Here is a 16,006-nt window from a genome sequence, read left to right on the forward strand (position 1 = left end):
TCACAGTATAATAAAAATTAAGTGTTTTAGAGTTGCGAAATCCGGAGTTTTTAAAAAATTTTTTGCGGATTTCAATTTTTTCTAAGTCCATCGCCTGTTTAGGGATTAATTACCGGAAACAAACGAGGGCTTAAAATAACGGAAGTAAAATGGGTTTTCTCGTTGGGTCAAAAAAATAGGGTATCATCCCGAGTTGAAGGCCAGAGCCCACAACTCAAGATGATCCCCTATTTTTTTTTTTTTTCAAATTGATTTTTTTTGCTTAAAGTCAAAGTCTTTTGCCGCTCCATTTTTTTCAAAACACCTCTTCATCCACGGGATAGTTAACATTTCTGCCTGTAAACGGCTTGGTGAAGATTGTTATCACAATATAATAAAAATTAAGTGTTTTAGAGTTGCGAAATCCGGAGTTTTTAAAAAATTTTTTGCGGATTTCAATTTTTTCTAAGTCCATCGCCTGTTTAGGGATTAATTACCGGAAACAAACGAGGGCTTAAATTAACGAACATAAAATTGGATTTCTCGGGAGGTAAAAAAAAGTAGGGGATTATCCCGAGTTGAAGGCCAGAGCCCTCAACTCGAGATGATCCCCTATTTTTTTTCAAATTGATTTTTTTTGCTTAAAGTCAAAGTCTTTGGCCGCTCCATTTTTTTCAAAACACCTCTTCATCCACAGGATAGTTAAAAACTCTGCCTGTAAACGGCTTGGTGAAGATTGTTATCACAATATAATAAAAATTAAGTGTTTTAGAGTTGCGAAATCCGGAGTTTTTAAAAAATTTTTTGCGGATCTCAATTTTCTCTAAGTCCATCGCCTGTTTAGGGATTAATTACCGGAAACAAACATGGGCTTAAATTAACGGACATAAAATTGGATTTCTCGGGGGTAAAAAAAATAGGGGATTATCCCGAGTTGAAGGCCAGAGCCCTCAACTCGAGATGATCCCCTATTTTTTTTCAAATTGATTTTTTTTGCTTAAAGTCAAAGTTTTTGGCCGCTCCATTTTTTCAAAACACCTCTTCATCCTAGGGATAGTTGATTGTACCTGTGAATGGCCGGGAGAAGATTGATATCACAATATAATAAAAATTAAGTGTTTTAGAGTTGCGAAATCCGGAGTTTTTAAAAAAATTTTGCGGATTTCAATTTTTTCTAAGTCCATCGCCTGTTTAGGGATTAATTACCGGAAACAAACATGGGCTTAAAATAACGGAAGTAAAATGGGTTTTCTCGTTGGGTCAAAAAAATAGGGTATCATCCCGAGTTGAAGGCCAGAGCCCACAACTCAAGATGATCCCTTATTTTTTTTTTTTTTCAAATTGATTTTTTTTGCTTAAAGTCAAAGACTTTTGCCGCTCCATTTTTTTCAAAACACCTCTTCATCCACGGGATAGTTAACATTTCTGCCTGTAAACAGCTTGGTGAAGATTGTTATCACAATATAATAAAAATTAAGTGTTTTAGAGTTGCGAAATCCGGAGTTTTTAAAAAATTTTTTGCGGATTTCAATTTTTTCTAAGTCCATCGCCTGTTTAGGGATTAATTACCGGAAACAAACGAGGGCTTAAATTAACGAACATAAAATTGGATTTCTCGGGAGGTAAAAAAAAGTAGGGGATTATCCCGAGTTGAAGGCCAGAGCCCTCAACTCGAGATGATCCCCTATTTTTTTTCAAATTGATTTTTTTTGCTTAAAGTCAAAGTCTTTGGCCGCTCCATTTTTTTCAAAACACCTCTTCATCCACAGGATAGTTAAAAACTCTGCCTGTAAACGGCTTGGTGAAGATTGTTATCACAATATAATAAAAATTAAGTGTTTTAGAGTTGCGAAATCCGGAGTTTTTAAAAAATTTTTTGCGGATCTCAATTTTCTCTAAGTCCATCGCCTGTTTAGGGATTAATTACCGGAAACAAACATGGGCTTAAATTAACGGACATAAAATTGGATTTCTCAGGGGTAAAAAAAATAGGGGATTATCCCGAGTTGAAGGCCAGAGCCCTCAACTCGAGATGATCCCCTTTTTTTTTCAAATTGATTTTTTTTTGCTTAAAGTCAAAGTTTTTGGCCGCTCCATTTTTTCAAAACACCTCTTCATCCTAGGGATAGTTGATTGTACCTGTGAATGGCCGGGAGAAGATTGATATCACAATATATTAAAAATTAAGTGTTTTAGAGTTGCGAAATCCGGAGTTTTTAAAAAAATTTTGCGGATTTCAATTTTTTCTAAGTCCATCGCCTGTTTAGGGATTAATTACCGGAAACAAACATGGGCTTAAAATAACGGAAGTAAAATGGGTTTTCTCGTTGGGTAAAAAAAAATAGGGGATCATCCCGAGTTGAAGGCCAGAGCCCTCAATTCAAGATGATCCCCCATTTTTTTTTCAAATTGATTTTTTTTTGCTTAAAGTCAAAGTCTTTGGCCGCTCCATTATTTTCAAAACACCTCTTCATCCGCGGGATAGTTAACAATTCTGCTGTGAACGGCTTGGTGAAGATTGTTATCACAATATAATAAAAATTAAGTGTTTTAGAGTTGCGAAATCCGGAGTTTTTAAAAATTTTTTTTGCGGATTTCAATTTTCTCTAAGTCCATCGACTGTTTAGGGATTAATTACCGGAAACAAACATGGGCAGTTGCGAAATCCAGAGTTTTTAAAAAAAATTTTTCGGATTTCAATTTTTTCTAAGTCCATCGCCTGTTTTGGGATTAATTACCGGAAACAAACATGGGCTTAAAATAACGGGAAAAAAATGGGATTTCTCGTTGGGTAAAATAAATAGGGGATTATCCCGAGTTGAAGGCCAGAGCCCTCAACTCGAGATGATCCCCTATTTTTTTTTTCAAATTGATTTTTTTTGCTTAAAGTCAAAGTCTTTGGCCGCTCCATTTTTTTCAAAACACATCTTCATCCACGGGATAGTTAACAATTCTGCCTGTGAACGGCTTGGTGAAGATTGTTATCACAATATAATAAAAATTAAGTGTTTTAGAGTTGCAAAATCCGGAGTTTTTAAAAAAATTTTTGCGGATTTCAATTTTTTCTAAGTCCATCGCCTGTTTAGGGATTAATTACCGGAAACAAACGTGGGCTTAAAATAACGGACATAAAATTGGATTTCTAGGGGCGTCAAAAAAATAGGGGATTATCCCGAGTTGAAGGCCAGAGCCCTCAACTCGAGATGATCCCCTATTTTTTATTCAAATTGATTTTTTTTTGCTTAAAGTCAAAGTCTTTGGCCGCTCCATTTTTTTCAAAACACCACTTCATCCTAGGGATAGTTAACAATTGTACCTGTGAACGGCTGGGAGAAGATTGGTATCACAATATAATATAAATTAAGTGTTTTAGAGTTGCGAAATCCGGAGTTTTTAAAAAAAATTTTGCGGATTTCAATTTTTTCTAAGTCCATCGCTTGTTTTGGGATTAATTATCGGAAACAAACGTGGGCTTAAAATAACGGACATAAAATTGGATTTCTAGGGGCGTCAAAAAAATAGGGGATTATCCCGAGTTGAAGGCCAGAGCCCTCAACTCGAGATGATCCCCTATTTTTTATTCAAATTGATTTTTTTTGCTTAAAGTCAAAGTCTTTGGCCGCTCCATTTTTTTTCAAAACACCACTTCATCCTAGGGATAGTTAACAATTGTACCTGTGAACGGCTGGGAGAAGATTGGTATCACAATATAATATAAATTAAGTGTTTTAGAGTTGCGAAATCCGGAGTTTTTAAAAAAATTTTTGCGGATTTCAATTTTTCCTAAGTCCATCGCTTGTTTTGGGATTAATTATCGGAAACAAACGTGGGCTTAAAATAACGGACATAAAATTGGATTTCTAGGGGCGTCAAAAAAATAGGGGATTATACCGAGTTGAAGGCCAGAGCCCTCAACTCGAGACTATCCCCTATTTTTTTTCAAATTGATTTTTTTTGCTTAAAGTCAAAGTCTTTGGCCGCTCCATTTTTTTCAAAACACCTCTTCCTCCTAGGGATAGTTAACAATTGTACCTGTGAACGGCTTGAAGAAGATTGGAGTCACAATATAATAAAAATTAGGTGTTTTAGGGTTGAGAAATGCGGAGTTTTTAAAAAAAATTTTGCGGATTTCAATTGTCTCTAAGTCCATCGCCTGTTTAGGGATTAATTACCGGAAACAAACGTGGGCTTAAAATAACGGACATAAAATTGGATTTCTTGGGGCGTCAAAAAAATAGGGGATTATCCCGAGTTGAAGGCCAGAGCCCTCAACTCGAGATGATCCCCTATTTTTTATTCAAATTGATTTTTTTTTGCTTAAAGTCAAAGTCTTTGGCCGCTCCATTTTTTTCAAAACAACACTTCATCCTAGGGATAGTTAACAATTGTAACTGTGAACGGCTGGGAGAAGATTGGTATCACAATATAATATAAATTAAGTGTTTTAGAGTTGCGAAATCCGGAGTTTTTAAAAAAATTTTTGCGGATTTCAATTTTTCCTAAGTCCATCGCTTGTTTTGGGATTAATTATCGGAAACAAACGTGGGCTTAAAATAACGGACATAAAATTGGATTTCTAGGGGCGTCAAAAAAATAGGGGATTATCCCGAGTTGAAGGCCAGAGCCCTCAACTCGAGATGATCCCCTATTTTTTTTCAAATTGATTTTTTTTGCTTAAAGTCAAAGTCTTTGGCCTCTCCATTTTTTTCAAAACACCTCTTCATCCTAGGGATAGTTAACAATTGTACCTGTGAACGGCTGGGAGAAGATTGGTATCACAATATAACATAAATTAAGTGTTTTAGAGTTGCGAAATCCGGAGTTTTTAAAAAAATTTTTGCGGATTTCAATTTTTTCTAAGTCCATCGCCTGTTTTCGGATTAATTACCGGAAACAAACATGGGCTTAATATAACAAATGGGAGCCATGCTCGTTTGGTGACTTATATTTTTGTCTTTAACGTGAAATTAAGGGCAATTTTTTTGGCTCAAAAGTAACAGTTTGCGAAACTGTTCAGATTTTTTCACTTTTTATGTTAAATTTAGGATGTCATTACTGCATGACTTCTGAAAATAGAATAATTAAAATCCATAACATATCAAACAGTTGTTATAGGAGCCAAAGAACTATTGGAAAAAGACACTTTTTCTTTCTTTGACAAATTGCTTTCTTTGAATTTTTAATATTTTAACCGTTTCATTATTGTCAATCTTTTTTTCGCGGCCAATTATCCCTCTGATACTCAAATGATGTTCCAGAATAAAATAATTTATGATTGTAGTTCATTTGGCAACATTTTGGAACATAGGCTTTTCTGGCAATGTTAGCGTTCGAATAGTCCGCCCTTATTAGAGTTGCAAAAAAAGCACAGAAACGCACTGTTTTCGAAACTTTGGTAATTTAAACTTAATCTATAGTCAAAAAATTACCTAACAGTAGAAAAAGAACTTTGAACCTGGTGGAAAAACATGTTTTAGGATGAAAAATTAAGCCGACTTTCGGTCGGTTCCGTTCTATTTTTTCAACGCAATCTAAACTTTACCTCAAATTATTGACTATAAAAATCGTAATTGAGAATTTTTTTACGCGGTGGCAACCAGCTGTTCAAACTCTCTTGGTTCCTTTTAATTTTTCTATCATTTGGACGTTTTTAAACGATTCATACTTGATTGCAACTCTGATGACACTTCATTTGAGTTGGATAAATTTTTTCTTACCCATATACAAGTTTCCTTGTCATCTGAAAACCCTGCACTGAACACCTATAATTTTTGTTTCCCAGTATATCACTTATTTTGCAGAGACTTCTTTTCGGTGCTAACGGGAGCCATGCTCGTTTCAAGACTTTAAGTTTTGTCTTTAACGAGAAAATGGTGGCATTTTTTTGTCTTAAAAATAAAAGTTTGCGAAAGTGTTAAGCTTTTTTTCACATTTTATGTTAAAATTAAGATGTTATTACTGCATGACTTCCAAAAATAGAATAATTAAAATCAAAAACACATCAAACAGTTGTTATAGGAGCCAGACAATTATTGGAAAAAGACACTTTTTCTTTCTTTGACAATATGCTTCCATTAGATTTTTATTAAATTAACCGTTTCGCTGTTGTCAGTCGCTTTTTTTCGTGGCCAATTAGCCTCTGATAATTGAACGATGTTCCAGAAATAAAATATTTTATGATTGTAGTTTATTTGGCAACATTTTGGAACATAGGCTTTTCTGGCCATGTTAGCGTTCGAACAGTCCGCCCTTATTAGAGTTGCAAAAAGAGCACAGAAACGCACTGTTTTCGAAACTTTGGTAATTTAAACTTAATCTATAGTCCAGAAATTACCTAACTGTAGAGAAAAAACTTTGCACCTGGCGGAAAAACATGTTTTAGGATGAAAAATTAAGCCGACTTTTGGTCGGTTCCGTTCTATTTTTTCAACGCACTCTAAATTTTACCTCAAATTATTGACTATAAAAATCGTAATTGAGAAATTTTTTACGCGGTGGCAACCAACTGTTCAAACTCTCTTGGTTCCTTTTAATTTTTCTACCATTTGGACATTTTTAAACGATTCATACTTGATTGCAACTCTAATGACACTTCATTTGATTTGGATAAATTTTTTCTTACCCATTTTCAAGTTTTCGACAAGAAAATTTCGGAAGACCTAAATGACTCGTAAAATGAATTTTTAAGCAAAAATTATCATAAGAAAAGTCTAGAAAACAATCATAGAAACTTTTAACAAGTGTGAAGATTGCGTGGAAAGTGAAACACATTCAACTATACGCACTTGAAAAATGAACAAAAACTTACAATTTGGAATTGTTCTAGACACTTAATTGTTTTTTTGAACAAATATGCAAACAAAAAGTATTGAGATCTGTGTTTCATTGTATTGAGAGTTCATTTTGATAATTTTTAATAAACTGGGATGCAAGATTTTGGAATGGCCGCGTTTTTGCATTTTTTCACAACAATCTTGTTTTCTTTCAAAGTTTTCAAAGCCCGCAAAAAAAATTTTATATTTCTTCTAAAATATGGCCCTTTTGGTTCCCTCGTAGATAATATCTTTGGATACCCGGAACATCAAACGATATCAGGAAAAAAAACGTTGAGTAAAAAATTATGCCAAAGCGGCCAAGAGATAGATTTTAGCCGGTACCCATATTTCGGAGCTAATTTTTTGACACGATTTTTCTCGCTTTCTAGGGAATGTTGGAACTTCTGATTTTGGGATCGTTGTTGTAGTACTAAAATATGCCCACATGCCAATTTTCAGGTTTATTCGATCATTTTTCAACTTTTGCCTTTCTTTGATTCTTGTGACTTCATCGCGCACTCGATGAGGTCAACCCGAAATAATAACCCTAAATTTGAGTCGTGTCTGAGAATCATTTGAAGCAACTTCAAAAGAAGAAAAAGTCGACAACTTAGTCATACAGGACAGGAACAAAAAGAAAAATTTGAAAAAAGTTATTTTTCGTGGAGAAATTACGTTTTAATGTTCCCTTACTGTTTGGCCGCGAAAAAGATCCTACTCCTATAGATCAATATCTGAACAAATATTGCACCTAGAGGGATTTAAAAAATGTTCCGAAAACTAGAGTTCAATTTCTGACTCCCTATGTAATAAAATCAGGGTTTCATATTGTAGAAGACCAAAATAACAGCTTTGAACAAAAAATGAATTTAAATTTCAAGTAACAATAACTCCTCAAGTATTGATGGGTTTTTAGGGCCATTTCCGTCATTAGCTAATTTGACATCGAATTCATCAACAAATGTATATATTTGAACGTAATAATCAAAATTCGCCGGCTGCAGACGATTTTTAGAATCCGGGGACGCCCTACCCAAATTCAAGTTGGCTGCAGTAGTAGTAGTAGTAGTAGTAGTAGTAGTAGTAGTAGTAGTAGTAGTAGTAGTAGTAGTAGTAGTAGTAGTAGTAGTAGTAGTAGTAGTAGTAGTAGTAGTAGTAGTAGTAGTAGTAGTAGTATCAGTAGTAGTAGTAGTAGTAGTAGTAGTAGAAAGTAGCGAAAGTCGCTGTGCTGCAAGTGGTTAGAGGGAGAAAAAACAGTCAAAAAATGAGACGAGACGCCGCTGCTAAATTCACAGATATCATCACCACAGTGGCGAGAGGGGAACACTGCTGCAAAGAAAGCATTGGAGAGTGTCCATATACGATGTACTTGATGTTCCTAGAGCATTTTGGAAGTTTAAAAACAAAAAGCGCTAAAATTTGAAGAATTTTGTACATTTTCTCAACTTAAAAATTTGTACTTAAATCTTTGAAAAAAATCGTTTTTTTCAACTTTCGGACCTCTTTCATGGCAGGAAAAGGTTGGAGTTGGTCCCCTGAGAGAAGCTAGAATAATTTTAGAACCAAAGTTCATGACCAGAGCAACTATTTGAGGCTGGAAAATATGCATTTATCAGCGCGGTCTGCTCTCACTAGTACCAGAACTCCCAGATCAGTACTTTTTCTCAGATATTGTTGCTAGTGTTGTTTTTTCAACCTAAACTTATACAGTAGTCACATACGAGTCTTTTTGGATAAATTGCATGATACAGGAACCCTTTGATAGGTAATGGTGAGCGAATTAGAGTTCACCGGCCATTAATTTTTTGACTAGCAAACTCAGGCCACCCGCCCTCAGTGCCTAAAACAAAACTAATCGAAGTTTTCAATAGCCCGGTAGATCCTTCACTAGCAACCACGTTGATTAAGCCATATCAGTTACCTCCAAGAAAAAGGGTTTAAAAATCTCCTGTCATTGCAGGTTTAATTAGGTATAAGCGCTACAGCTATTCTTGCTTTCACAGCTCTGTCCTATTGTTTCCAACGTGCCTAAATAGGCGTATGGAGTCGAAAAAATACCCTAGTTGCTGTTAGCAGTCTCAAAATTTCCCCTTTTGTGGGGTAAAAAAGGCTCAGGAACGATTTAGCAACAATAATTTAGCACGGACCCCGCTGCTAGCCTACCTTGATTTTTAAATGCGTCAAACTTCAAATCAGTTACCCAATAGCTAAGCTAGCAACTGGTTTACTAAAGCGCAATGTTTACTTGATAGAGAGTTTTTTAAATGTCGTAAATGTAAGTATTGGGGTAGTAGTGGTAGTAGTGGGGTAGGAGCCTATCAGGCGGGTCCGTGGCTTTCTGTTGAAAATTCAAATCTAGCTCAATAGTGAGCACAGTGCTCTGTCAGAGCTTTTTAGAATCTTTTTTATCTTTGTTTTTGCGTTCATGCACTGCAATTATAGTTGGGGAACGTGGAAAACCTGTTAGTAATCATCAACAGGTTAGATTTTGATGGGAGTTTGATCATCAATGTTAGCAGCGGCGTCCTCCCTAATTGTACAACCAACGTAAGTAGGTACCACAAATAATGATTTTAGATACCTAGTTCTTATACTAGGATGTCTTTCCAGGCCAAAACAATGATATTGGTGCAAAAAAATCATCTAAAATGTAAATTGGGAATCTCCTACACGTATAAGCACTAGCAGCGCGGTCTACTCACCAATCCGCTACTCGAAAAGTAGCTCCTTTTTATAGCTTGAAATTCAAAAAAGCCGAAAACACAAAATGAAGAACTGCTAGTGAGCTTTCATTTGCACTTTAGATCATCTCCAGAAGCCTTTGGAAAGTGCAGAAACCAGCCTACAAAAAAAAGTTAGCAGAAATGTCTGAGATAAAAACTGGTGTAGCAGAACTGTCTACTCACCCACGAAAAGCAGGCCCACTACCAAGCCGGTAGTGGGCTTTTTTTTCGTCGAAAAAGTTAAAAGTTAGGGGCTTATCTGATAGATCCGATGTCGAACTACCATCTCAGCCCGGTACTCGCTGCCTTACACCCCTAGTCTGGGCTGTGCATATAGGACGTAGTTGATCATACCGAGGAGCGGCGTCCCGGACGGACGCTGATAAGGACACCCGCTGCTCCGTATAGCAGGAAGGTCCTTTTCTGATACTATTACTACTACTAGTACTCTTACTACTACTGCTACTACTACTACTACTACTACTACTACTACTACTACTACTACTACTACTACTACTACTACTACTACTACTACTATTACTACTACTAATACTACTACTACTACTACTACTACTACTACTACTCCTGCTACTACTACTACTGTTTCAACACTTTAATTCCAAATATGAAATAAAGGCACGGTTGGCAACAAATACAAATACAAATACAAATACAAACAAAACAAGAAGAGTTATTTGTTTGGTTATTCTGTGAAGTGTTGTACGACGAAATTGTTGAAGGCATTCTTTGACCCGGTTGCTGCTTTCTCCTGCAATCTGGTGAACGATACTTTGTTTCGTACACAGTCTCCTTCGATTTGACTCATCCACGTTTTCCGTTGCCCCCCAGGAGCGCGTCTGGCATGGGCGTATTGATCGGGCGGGTCCCAATCGAAGGCACTGCGGGCTAATCTTCCTGGTTCCATTCTCTGGATGTGACCGTACCATTTTATCCGTTTGAGCATGATCATCGTGGATAGTTGGGGCATTCGCGATCTTGACATAATTTCATCGTTCGTTGCTTTCTCCAGATATGACACACGTAGAATTCTCCGAAGACAACCACAGTGGAAACTCTCAAGTTTTCTCTCCATTAATTTCGAAAGAGTCCAAGTCTCTGAGCTGTACAGCACGGCTGATAAAACGAGTGCTTTGTACAAATTGCACTTGAGGTGCACGCTGAGCTGCTTGCTCTTCCAGAGATTTTGGAAGTTAGCAAACCGTTGTCTACCTTCTGCAAGTTTGCAATTGACTTCCTGGAGGTCTCCATGCTTGAGGCTGACATATGATCCGAGATACTTGAACGCTTCTATGTTTTCAAACTCGTTTCCGATAACATCTTGTACTTTGCAGGAAAACACGCGTGTGGCAGCTGCTTTAGGTTTGCCACAGTATCTCGATTGGTGAACTTTTCGGCCATTGACTGTTTTGAACTTCCTTTCACACTTGTCACAGGTGAGACTCGCCTCTAGTTGCTCGAACTTTGACTTGTCGACGACATTCTTTGACAAACCGGCTTTGCAGAATCTTGTTTGGTGCACTTTGCGTCCGGTAACTGTACTGAATTGCCGCTGACAGTTCTGACATCTTAAAGACTCTTGATCAGCCACCGCTGACCCACTCTCATTTTCTAGCGACTCTAAATCCGCTACTGAATATTGTTGTTGTGAAGCTACCAACGCTGGCTTAGCCTCCGCTAAGCTTTTCAATCTGAGCTTCCGGCCATCTTGTGTTTCGAACCAGCCCGCTTTCTTTTTCGTTCCCAGCAGCACCTCCGTGCCGATGGTTAGTCGTGACTGGTTAGATGTCTCTGCCAGGAGTCCTAGTTTGCCTTTATGTGTTCCAGTGAGTATCTCCAGGTTCTGTTGGATACTAGGCACTGCAACAACATTTGGGCTGTCGCATTTTACGCCCATATTCTTTGTTTTGGCCACATTAATCTTCAGACCAGCGGCTTCCGCTAGGGCCTCGATTCGATGTAGGTTTTCTTGCACCTCACTGTCTGAGACCCCCACGAGAGCAACATCATCAGCAAAATCTAAGTCAGCCACCAATCTCCCAATGTCTAATCCTCCATGCACCGAGTTAGCTAAAATGTAGTTGATGACAAGGCCGAATAGGATTGGGGACCACACATCACCCTGCCTAACGCCTGTTCTGACATCACTACTACTACTACTACTACTACTACTACTACTACTACTACTACTACTACTACTACTACTACTACTACTACTACTACTACTACTACTACTACTACTACTACTACTACTACTACTACTACTACTACTACTACTACTACTACTACTACTACTACTACTACTACTACTACTACTACTACTACTACTACTACTACTACTACTACTACTACTACTACTACTACTACTACTACTACTACTACTACATCATTGGGCGCTCCTCAATTTTCGTTGTCTTACCGTCTAATTTTTGTGGAAGTTTTTGTAAATTGTTCCCCTTATTAGACCTTTTGTTTGTTTGATTATGTTTGTTTTGGTTGATTATGTTTGTTTATTAGTCAATTTGTTTGTTTGATTATAAAGAAGGTAATTTACAATTGGAAGCTTGGAAGCTGCAATTTACTTTTGAATGCTTGGCGATGTAGTTGTAAAACAAATTGAATGTAAGTCAATTCGATAACAAATGATTTTCAACGATGAGATTAAACTTTTCTTAACCTTAATTATTGACAGCACCGAACACCCTTAATGCGACAACACAATCGAGTTATAAAAGGATCTTTTCCGTTTTGTCCTCCAGTAAGTTATGCTCTCCCAGTTACAGAGCACGTATCATTAAAGGGAAAATCATTATCTAATATGGCCCGGGCGTCTAGGTGTTGCAAAAAATATGCACCCTCTTAGCGGGGGGGGGGGGGGGGGCTAAGAGAAAGGATCCCAAAAAAGGGTTTCTAAAGTATTTGTCGTGAGTCGAATCCTTCTTGTTGTATGGTTTTAATTCCTACTGCTATGCCCTGTAAGATATTTTTTACTGGAAATTCGCAATGGAGCTAATATCAATTTATCTGCTGAGGCAATTTAAATTGATTTTTCAAAAATAGTTTTATTGATTGAAATAAAGTTTCCAAATCATTGGTTTTATTCCCAATTGATAAAATTTAATATATTCCGTTTAGTGCGTTCACGTTTAGCACATTGAGTTTATTTTTATGAACTAAAATTGTTAAGGCTTTATTGTGAATCTTGGTTTTTTAAGTGGTCGATAAAAGCTTTTAAAAATAACCAGCAGTCATCTGCAAATTTAATAAGTTTTAAAATGTACAAATCAAGAGGTATTGTCGTTTGATTTCAGGTAATTGAACCAATTTTTGCCTGCACTGTCTTTTGTTTCAAGTTTACTTCAAGTTTACTTTGTCGCTTTCTGAAAGCTGATAAACATTCAAAATTGACCAAGTCGCTTTCCAAACTGCCCCTTGTTTTCAAGTTTTTATTGAGTTTAATTTTGTCTCCGTCGGTGCATGCTGCTCCAGATTTATAATTCTGATTTTGATAAGTAATTCAAGCCTATCGAAAACGGTGAGTGACGAAGAACACAACATAAGCTACAAATTGTCTGAATTGGTTTGCGTTTTATTAGAAGTCAATATCTTTTGCGGTCTTTGTTTTTGATTATTGATAGATGATATCAGCAGAAATCCCAAATGGTTAGTTTTAAATAAAGGATTGAAAACAAGTTTGGCAACATTTACTTCATGATCAGTTAATATGTAGTTTATATGTGTTTTTGGCAGACTGCGCAGCTTAGTTCTTTTGTTCAGCCAAGTTCCATTCAGAACACATAGAAAACAACAACGGGGTCCAAGAAGTTTTTCTCATGACTGTTTGCGAAATCTATTTTATCATCACCCGTTAAAACTATTGACATGGATATCTTTAGTTTTTCTCTGCTTGTTTTGTCAAGTGTTTTGTCAAGCGTTTTTTTTTCACAGTTGACCCAATTTTACACAAACGACTCAGATTTACCAATGTCGGCTCTCATTCTAGAAGCTAGATTTTTGGTTACTAAATCTGCAACCATGCCAAATTTTTTGTTGGTTTGGCTTGCCACCGTTTCTAATCTTTATATCTGATTCGTTTAGCCTGTTCAAAACCGAAGAATCATCGTTTTTCAGTCAGGTATGTTGCGAATATTGTTATAAGACTAAAATCAATCACCACGTTTTTAATTGGGTCGTTTTTTTATGATTTTATGTGCATGATTTTATGTTCAAATACTTCTAGTTTAAAGTTTTCAGGACCTACCTCAAAACAAGTCAGGGTTTTTGACACATCGCAATCCATATCAAACTAAATATAAATTTTTGAACCATTTTTTGAGACAATATAAAGTGGCATTCGAATGTTCTTCCTGACATAGGGGGGTTAAATTTGGTTCAGCTGTTTTGTACTATGAAAAAAATGGTAATGATGCAAGTTAGAATGACTCAAATTGTTTGCAAGCGAACCTCAAAAGCAAACTGATCACGAAAGGTACAAATTGAGAAGTAATCGATGCCAGTTATTCGAAGTGTCTCTACAAAAGTTTTCAAGCTTTTTTCTGATATATGGAGGCCATCACGTGACCGTTATGAAAATTTTTGTCAAAACAGTTTATAGAATTTTGTTATTGCAAGCCTGGTTCCCTGAGGATTTTTTAGACTTGTTGCAAAACGGTTGATTTTTTTGTTTAGTTGAGTGGAACTACCATTTTAATCCTTGCAGTAATTTTAGGAGAGAAATTGTACAAAGATACGTTATTTCTGAATAAAATTGTGTAAAAATGTGTATTTCAAAATAACTGATACTTTTTTCATTTCGAATCCTGCTGACAAGCAGTCATTGACTCCAATGAAAATGTACGCCTGCTTTGTTGATGTTTTTTCTTTTTAGTTTTCTACAATGATGATTTGACATTATGTTCACGAAATCCTCCCCATTGACATTGGGCCCGATTTGCTTACCATTCAAATGGCTTGTTATCAAATATATTGGGGGCATTTCCTCTTTTGGAAGAGCAAGGCGATGGCACCCCATCTGAGCCCCTCTGTCAGTTATTCCCCTATTCTAGATGTGGTTTGTTTGCGGCCGCATTTGTTTTTTCTCTATTCCCGGGAGAGGATTTTGCCGAAAAATAACGGGGAAAAGAGTGTAAAGAGTGTAAAAATCAAAGAGTTTCCATCTGTTTCTACGCAAACTCTAAAAGTGCAATATGAAGGCGTTAGCAATATGTAAGATCTACGCTAAATTCAACGCTAAATATGTAAGACCTACGCTAAATTCAACGCAAAATATGTAAGATCTACGCTAAAACTCATCCTACATAAATTCAACGCATTCAGCGCCAATCTTAAATAATTTTGCGTTTTTTAGCGTTAACACCTGGCTGGATCTCCTCTGGCATTTACTTCTACACAAAATCAAAAAGTGAATTATCAGGGCAAAAACAGCAAGATCCAAGGAGAATGTAAGCCAATCCATTTTGCATCCCGTTTCCTCAATTCTGCAGATTTCAAACGCACAATCAATGATCTCGTCCGGGTCAAGCTTCGACGGTAAATTTTCTGTAGATCAAATTTTTATTATTGCATACCTCTGTAATTTTTTTCTTGTGCGGAGCCAAGATAAGATTTACACCCGTTGAAAAGAAGGTAATAAGTGGACAAAACCGAGTAATTGTACTTTATTTCTAAGGGTGTAATTTCTTCAAAATTGCGGTGTATTTCTAAGAGTGTAATCGCTTCAAAATTACACTTGTCACTCTTTTCCCCACTAAAAATTGGACTAAAGTGTGTAATCAAAAGTAATTTATAAGAGTGTAAAAAGAGTGTATTTTTTGCAAAATTACACTCTTACACTCTTTTCCCTGCTATTTAAGAGTGGATAAGGTTTTACACCCTTAATCTTGCTTAATAACGGTGGACTTTGGGTGGACACCTCAACTCGGGTTCGTAGGCCGGTCTATAGAGTTTGTTTTTAATGTCGTCTTTCATAGACAAAAGTCTCTGAGTTTAAAAAGCTTAAATTGTTTTAATGGAGCATCAGAGGACAACCCACTGATTCTAGAGGAGATAATTTCTGAATGGTACAAGGGAAATTTATCTTTAATCAAAAGTAGATTAATGCGTCTGAGTATATGTCGGCTTTCTTTTTGTAGATGTTTTTGCTGATCGCTTTGCAGTACCTGTTGCCCACAGTTCTACGCCCAAAGGCAGGAAAATACGAGAAAACAAAACCTTTTCGTCGAAATACAAAAAGGCTTCCCCAGTTGAGAAGTCGATTTTATGAAAAAACTTAAAGTTGACAAGGGGGTAGTTTCCCTAACTTTAATACACGGCCGACTCTCTTAGTAACGTCGACCTAAAGTCTTTTCATAAGTCGGCCAACGGTATTTTCATATCCAATATTGGTCGACTCTAGGTTTTTTTCATACCGAGAACGCTCAACCCATAGTCTGTTCATAGATGATACCGTCG

At 36.6% G+C, this 16,006-nt stretch overlaps 1 protein-coding gene across 1 annotated transcript in view; it reads right to left on the minus strand.

Moving 5' to 3' along the window:
* Nucleotides 1-7,179: 7,179 nt before the first annotated feature.
* LOC142336749 (kinesin heavy chain-like) overlaps nucleotides 7,180-16,006 on the minus strand; it is a 37,049-nt gene continuing 28,222 nt past the window's right edge. Inside the window, exon 6 of the mRNA XM_075385657.1 lies at nucleotides 7,180-7,224. Coding sequence (XP_075241772.1) covers nucleotides 7,180-7,224 — 45 coding nt within the window. The remainder of the gene's footprint in view (nucleotides 7,225-16,006) is intronic.

This window comes from Convolutriloba macropyga, chromosome 3, assembly GCF_964194025.1.
Source record: "Convolutriloba macropyga chromosome 3, txConMacr16.3, whole genome shotgun sequence".
In the NCBI taxonomy this organism is placed as follows: Eukaryota; Metazoa; Xenacoelomorpha; order Acoela; family Convolutidae; genus Convolutriloba; species Convolutriloba macropyga.